This window comes from Salvelinus sp. IW2-2015, unplaced genomic scaffold (assembly GCF_002910315.2).
Source record: "Salvelinus sp. IW2-2015 unplaced genomic scaffold, ASM291031v2 Un_scaffold5837, whole genome shotgun sequence".
Classification (NCBI taxonomy): domain Eukaryota; kingdom Metazoa; phylum Chordata; class Actinopteri; order Salmoniformes; family Salmonidae; genus Salvelinus; species Salvelinus sp. IW2-2015.
Genome location: NW_019947102.1, coordinates 1 through 7,735, shown reverse-complemented (window position 1 = coordinate 7,735; position 7,735 = coordinate 1). Strand labels below are relative to the sequence as shown.

Here is a 7,735-nt window from a genome sequence, read left to right as displayed (position 1 = left end):
AAGTGACAGCCAAATGGTTGGCATAAAACACTGTAATGGTGCTCAGTCAAGTATAGAACTTCCTTTGCCTTTTTAGGGGCTATGAATCACCCAGTAACAGATTAATGATATTGGTTACTAAGCTCAAGCACTTGTTTGGCCAGCTGCAATAGTGCACAAATAAAACACAAATAAAGAAACCTAAATGCTGCAGGGCCAGGCAGTGTGTCACTGAGTACCCACACACACTGCCCAGGATATTAACTTGCTGTAACATTCTGCTAAAGTATGTGTGTTCTCCCACAGCACTGTCTGAAAGACCCCTGGCCCTCTCTCTCTCAGCTCGGGGCTCTGGCTGGGCCATGGGTGAGTGACATCCCATCCCACCCTCCAAGTTCTGTGGTTTAGATCTTGGATCAGATTGCTTGGGCTGGGTGAGGATCCAGAGCCTATNGGCCATGGGTGAGTGACATCCCATCCCACCCTCCAAGTTCTGTGGTTTAGATCTTGGATCAGATTGCTTGGGCTGGGTGAGGATCCAGAGCCTATAACCAGGGATCATCAACTAAATTCAGCTGCGGGACGATTTTTACTTGAGCGGATGGTCAGGGGGCCGGAGTATAGTTAGAAACAATTTTTAGAATGCAAATTGACCGCAAGAGGCCAAACAGATATAATATTTGACCCAAAAATATATATATTTCAAGCCTTGCTTACATTTGTATACAATCATATAGATCTCTCTATTATGTGTGAGAATACTTTGGAAAATATTTCCAAAATTAAAATCACTTGGAGCTGATTTCCTGGTGTTTTTACAGTATTTTATGTCCAACAAGTGGGCCACCAGTTGGGGAACCCTGCTATAAACTATGCATGCAGAGCATATAGGCCATTAATACTACACTCATTTCTCACAGATTTGACATACTGTATATATTGGGAATTCCTTTGCATGTCAAGGGACAAATAAGAGGTTGATGCTCATCTAAAAGATATGGATGCACATTATTATGTTATACCTCTATTCACAATGAACACAGTTGTGGTATGGTTATTATAAAGAGGAATAAAGAGTGTTGATCAAGACTGGATTGGACATATTCTGAAATGCTAAGTGCATAGAAACAAAGAGTCTTATTTCCCAAATGAATGTTCTTTAGTGAGTGCGGACTGACCTGCAAATTTCAACTAAAGGCTCCAAAGGCACCGTTGCCATGACAAAGTAATCATCCAGAAAATATCTGTGAACTGCTGATCGCTGAGCTGCATACAGTCTTGTTCTACCTATCTTATATTCTACTCATCTTGTTAACAAACAACAATCTTGTTGCTTAAACAAAATGTAATAACCAGTCTATTATTATCTTGGTGTTACTGTCCTATCACTATTATTAGTTTCATATCACATGGTAATTAATCACATTACTGTCTCATTACACTGTAATAAGGAACTTGTACTGCGGTTTGCTGTTCCCTATCCCTACTGGAACAAGTCAACAGTGCATGTTTCCTTGTTTGGACCAAAACACAAGTATTTGCTAAAAATACTAAAGGACTTTGAAGTGTTTATACAATACTTAGCCTACTGTTCCATTCCAAAGAAGAATAGGGTCAGAATGGCTGAACCGTGGTACARTAATCTGATCTGACCAATATCCATGGTATACATTTAATGAGCTTTCTGAAACCTTATTAGACCTTCAGATCACAACAAAAGCCYCAAGCAGCACGTGCTGCTGACTGCCCCACTAYTGTCTCAGTCACTTTAGACATGCAGCTGCCCGCCTCCAGTCTAGTCTCCTGGAATTAGGACCTGGCATTATAGACTCCTGAAGACACAAAGAGGATTCCAAAGCTTGTCCACTCACTCTCAGTTACACTTTCATGAGCAGCTTCACCAAGAAACTAACTGTGAATATAAAGGTTTTGATAGTGAAAAGGGAAAGACAAAGAGTTAAAAGTGTGGGTACCTATGGACAACACACTGTGTGTTGGAATGCCATTGACAAGACTATAAAGGACAACTGTGGCTGGGCAAAAGCTGCTTGGGCCACTGGCTTGAACAACAACTGTCTTTAACAGCAGCTGTCATTGCTCTGCAACTGTTTGAGCAACACAAGGGATTGATCAAGATTCACACATGATATCAATGTTAGAGAAAGGCTTACATGTAGGGTTATTCTCTGTAATTAATATGCTTACAGTTATGGATGTGTAGGAATTTCTTTATATCATAGTCTGATTCACTTAGATTTTTTGGATCCAAATGAAGGTTAGTTAGTCTGTTGGCTAAACCGTTATTAGGCTATTCAATAGGCATATTCATTGTCCGACAATGAACATTGTCTACATGAATAAAAATGGTAGGCAATAGATTTGTCAATACTGCACCTAATGGGTATGATGGAAAATACGTTCAATGTGAGTTTACATAGGGGTTTTGTTTCAGATTTATGCTTTCAAGTACAGCAGGCCCAGAAATGCTGAACGACGTGTTATATTGTAGCCAACAATTATAGACTGATGTAGCGCCGCACCGGGCAGGACGATCCACCCAAATATAGCTACAAAACAAGAGAGATGTTGACAACTCAACTTTGCAAATAAGTATTTTTTAATTTCGGTTGTACAGATTGTACAGGTAGCCGAATGTTACAATACTTAGGTTATACAGTTTTAAATCAGAGTTCAGCCTAAATCACAATTGTGAGACTATTTATTCCACAGTTACTTTCCATAGCCCAGCGAGATTACGTTGCCAATTGGCGTCATTCATTGTACTGACAAATAGGCTTAAAGTAAAAATGGTATCTAACACAATTTCAAGTGTTTTTCCAGAATATGTTCTGTGCTACACAGGCCTCGGCGAATGTAGCCCACTATTGCGAGAAGAAAATGAACTAAACCCCAGCATACACTTGTGGGATCCCCATTCGCAACACCTCAGTCAGCCTCCCTCCAGATTCCCAAACATTCCGTGCAAAGTGGCTGGAGAAACGGACGACTATTTACTAACCTGGATAAATTGTATAGTTAGGGCTGACTTTCCGACACCACCACCTCCAACCACAACCAGTCGATACTTCTCCTGCACCGAGCCGTCCTTCCACCCTGCCATCGAGGACACACTTCTGCACTCGCCGCTGTCTGAACACCAGTAGTGAGGAGACACCCACTTTTCAGTGAAAGGCCTTCAGTTGAAAAATTGAACGAAGGAAAATCGCGAGCCTAAATAGACTGAAATGATAACTGCGTCTACAATCCGTTCCAGACTAGAGGAATTAACAGTGCTGCTCACTGACCTACGGCCGACCGAGTCCATACGCCCTCAACAGCGTTGCTTACCACTGCGTTTTTAAGATGTGAAACAGAAAGGAGTAATCAGTTAGTCCAATACAAATGTCCGTCGCTAGGGGCACTTTACTTCTCATGAGTAGCATCGACTAAAGGGGTATTTAAATATTACCATTGTAGAATACTCACTTTACGACCTATGTTCCTTTCATGTAGGGYTTACCATTGTTTTCTTTAWGTGCYGTGCMWATAARAACATTTATAAGCATKMATTTTGGCCTTGCACAGACTATCCTCAGTAGGCTACAATGAGGTCATGCAGTATTAATGTCCATGTTAATGTAATTAACAGTATCCACCATCCAGCCCACACATGGATGGTGATTGTAATGGATTTCATACTTGCAGCTATCATTAATCTCTGATGGTCTGGATGATCAATAAGCCTATCTTCCAAGTAGCACATCATTGTTAGTGGGAAAGACAAGTTTAGTCTGGCCTGGATGGATGGCTTTTGGCAAATTTCCATTTATTACCTTAAAAAATGGGAAGATATGCTGCAGCTTGACACTGTCTGTTTTCCACAGCTGTGGAGCGCTGTCCTCACAGAAACCTTTGGCCAATATCAAGGCCCCCAGAGTGAGAGCTTTCACACCAAGGCACTTTGTCCATATATTTATATGTTCTTAATTCCATTCCTTTACTTAGATTTGTGCATATTTGGTATATGTTGTGAAATTATTTGATATTACTTGTTAGATATTGCTGCACTGTCGGAACTAGAAACACAAGCATTTCGCTACACTCACAATAACATCTGTTAAACACGTGTATGTGAATAATTAAATGTGACTTGATTTGATTTCAAGTGTGTGTGTGTGTGTGTGTTTGTTAGGGCTGTCAGGGCTGACTGAGTTCTGCTATTCTGTAGCAATGGCATGCATGCGTGACCACAGTGATCTTGGTGACGCACACAAGTGGGTCTATCTCTGAGCTTCTGGAAGGACCTAAATGTTATATAGCCCCCAGACAAGGTATAGCAATACTTTATGCAATACTGGTGCATGTGTTTATATATCTACACTAAACAGAAATATAAACGCAACAAGATGTTGATCCCATGTTTCATGAGCTGAAATAAAAGATCCCAGAAATTGTTTGTCCACGCACAAAAAGCTGATTTCTCTCAAATGTTGTGCACAAATTTTTTTACATCCCTGTTAGTGAGCATTTTATAATTTGTCAAAATAATCCATCCAACTGACAGGTGTGGCATATCAAGAAGCTGATTAAACAGCATGATCATTACACAGGTGCACCTTGTCCTGGGGAGAATAAAAGGCCACTCTAAAAGGTGCAGTTTTGTCACAACACAATGCCACAGATGTCTCAAGTTTTGAGGGAGCATGCAATTTCCATGCTGACTACAGGAATGGTTCATCTGAGCTTTTGGCAGAGAATGTAATGCTTATTCCTCTACCATAAGACACCTTCAATGCCGTTTTAGAGAATTGTAGAGACCACATGTCACGACGCCAGCCCAGGACCTCCACATCCGGCTTCTTAACCGGAGAGATCGTCAGAGGAGGGGGATGCTGAAGAGTATCTGTAATAATTCTGATTGGCTGGGCTAAGTGGGTGGGCTTATGCCCCCCCAGGCCCACCAATTGCTGCGTCCCTGCCCAGTCACGTGAAATCCATAGATTAGGGCCTAATTAATTGATTTCAATTGACTGATTTCCTTATATGAACTGTAACTCAGCAAAATCTTTGAACAGTAGATATGACTTTCCTTCATTTTCCCTCTGTCTCCTCCCAGGAGAGTTATTCAGCAAGATGTTGTATTTTAGACTCCTGAATGAATAAATTCCAATTCCAGACTCCCACTCTGCAATGTAGTGCCAGAGGCATTTGAGGAATTTAAATTAACTGCTGAAATCACAGTCCACACAGCCTGTGGGGTAGCAGAGGAACAACAGGGGCAGYGCACGAGTCCCTCCACTCTTCAGGAAATCAGTAGGTCACTTAATGGCTCTGTACCTATGTTATATTTACAGCCCTAAAATCCTTATGTCAACTAAGTTAAAATGGTGAGGCTAAAGGGGAGTTCTGGGTTGAAAAAGGGGAGAGATATTTGTAATGGAAGAACTCTTGTTGATTTACTGCGTTGTTTGGGTCTCTTTTTTCCATTCAGTCATTGTGATACCACACAAGCAGGGAAGTTTAAGAAAAATATGTGAATCACTGAAAAATGTGAGTCATTCATAATTTCTCTCCGATAACTATTCTGTGTAGTGTTGTATGTCTGCAGATTTTAGGGTGAGAYGAGGACTTGAGAGGAAAAGGACTTAATGATCATCATGGGTTTTGCTTGTTACTGTCTGAACTCTTCACTATAGTCCTAAAATCGTGTTTTTCAAACTCTTTTCTTACAAGCAATCATCATCAATATGAGAATTGAATGGAAATTTGGTTATCACATTCAGAAGACGTGCGTGAAGTGCTCACATTCTAAATCTTTCCATACAAGGCAAAACGTGATGTCATTTCCTTTCCAAGAAGCGAGGGAAATTTTGAGTGTATATTCAACTGGAGAAGTTTTATATAATGGTGAGGTGGGAAAGGCAGTCAAAGCATTGTAAATGTATGTGACTGTGACTGATTAGAAATTGACAAGGGATTTGGATTTGATGCTGATTTTTCACCATTTCAATACATGGCAAAGACTGATCTCACACAGCACGTTGATTGTGTTCACTCCACATTTCTATGACTTGAAATTTGGGACCTGGCACAAACTTACATTTTCACTTCATTGATGCAATTACTTGCAATTTACAGAAGCAATAACTTTTTCCCACAAACCTTTAACTAAATTTTACTTTCAAGGAATTTGCATGCATCTGATACAATAACCACTTCGATGAGTCATTATCTGTAGTATAAAGACAATAATGGGACATGAGATCATCTAAGCTGCTTATTCACAGGCAGCCCAATTCAGATCATTTGTTTGGTCAAATGACCAATTAGTGGCACAAACATAAGAATTGGGCTGCCTATGTAAACACAGCCGTAGTGGATGGAATGTGAATTCAAACTGCATCCATATTTCATGATTTAGTCTATGACATTGCATTTCACTTTACTGTCATAACTTTTGGCAACATCGTAGTTAAGGGATTGTGGATCAGAAGTTTTTCCTTTAGTGTGAGTAAAGAACGACTGAACACGCAAACAGCCCATCGTCTGACAAATGTTGGGAGTATGTTTTGTTATATGTGTCATGTTTATTGAAAATGAAAGAAAGGCCAGGGATATCACTTGGAGGACAATAAGAGGGAGTTTCGTCCTGACACAGGAGGTGTAAAACCATTTCTCATACACACATAGAACAATACTTAATCAAAATGGCCATCAAAAAAATATTGTAGCGCTTTATGGCCAGAGACAGACGAGACTAGAGAGGACTAGCAGAAAGCACATTTCTTTGCAGATGAATCTTGTCCAGTGATGTGGAGTTCTCAGTTGGACTGCTGGTTTTCAGTTGACTTTATACAGATGTTTTTTTCTGGGAAAGGTTGATCTTGTCACCCAGACTCAATGCCATACCCTGTAGAGAGAAGGGAAGTGTCACTTGCAATGTATAAACTTTAATAAACAATTCCTCCCCGATGTTTGCATTATTCTATCATTACTACGTCTGCATCCCAAATGGCAACCTATTTACAAAAAGAGTGCACTATATAGGGAATAGGGTGCATTTTGTGATGTAATCTGAGTGGGGAGTGAGTTTCTCACCTGGCTCTTGGCCCGGATGCGGATGTGTCCGTTGACAGGGGCATCAGGACCCAGGTGGATGGGCTTCTCAATGCTGACATTGGCCAGCGCGTCTTCACCGAAGATGGAGCGGGCATACAGGTTGGCAGCCATGAAGCCACAGAAGCCAGAAAGTGCCTGGTTGTAAGGACAGACAAGGTTGTGTGAGTGAGCATCACATGCATTACTATCTATTTGACCCAGTAGTATGAGTATGAAATGTGCTGAGTTTGCTGAAGACAGGGCTATGACAAGAGAGAGTCAAGCTCATCTTAACTRTCTAAATCCATCAGTGGATTGATGAAGAACTTGAAACTAAATAAATAGGTACATATTGCCTGTATCTCGCAGGGTGCCCTTTTATTTTCAAACGGATTGATTCAATAAGATAATTATAAAAGCCATTTCGAAATCAAATCCTAACACTGTAAAAAAGGTAGCAGCAGCAGAAAAGTTAGACGCTCTGACAACTTCCACTCATTAGCCTTCCCATCTGCCAGGTATTCTGTTCTACACATCATCGTCTTATTGATGTAGTTCAAACGGCAATATTCCACGACTACTGTACCTTCTCTGGGGTCAGGCACTTCATGTTGGTGGAGCTGAGGATGTGGTGGAGGTACTCGTTCAGGTCTGCAAT

At 40.8% G+C, this 7,735-nt stretch overlaps 1 protein-coding gene across 1 annotated transcript; it reads right to left on the bottom strand.

Annotated features, from left to right (window-relative positions):
* Positions 1–6,558: 6,558 nt before the first annotated feature.
* Positions 6,559–7,729, bottom strand: LOC112078544 (coatomer subunit beta-like). The gene is made up of 3 exons (XM_070442077.1): positions 7,664–7,729; positions 7,078–7,233; positions 6,559–6,889 (listed from the first exon to the last, which is right to left on the bottom strand). Exons 1-3 carry the CDS (start codon positions 7,685–7,687, stop codon positions 6,830–6,832), a joined length of 240 nt encoding a protein of 79 aa, XP_070298178.1. The 5' UTR covers positions 7,688–7,729; the 3' UTR covers positions 6,559–6,829.
* Between the last annotated feature and the right edge of the window lie 6 nt (positions 7,730–7,735).

What these genes read in the sequence shown, in the direction of transcription:
- LOC112078544 (XM_070442077.1), bottom strand. Translation starts at nt 7,687, where the DNA reads ATGAAGTGCCTGACCCCAGAGAAG. An exon ending in AGTGCCTGACCCCAGAGAAG is followed by an intron (nt 7,234 to 7,663) that starts GTACAGTAGTCG and finishes CCTTACAACCAG; the next exon opens with GCACTTTCTGGCTTCTGTGG. An exon ending in GCATCCGGGCCAAGAGCCAG is followed by an intron (nt 6,890 to 7,077) that starts GTGAGAAACTCA and finishes TTCTCTCTACAG; the next exon opens with GGTATGGCATTGAGTCTGGG.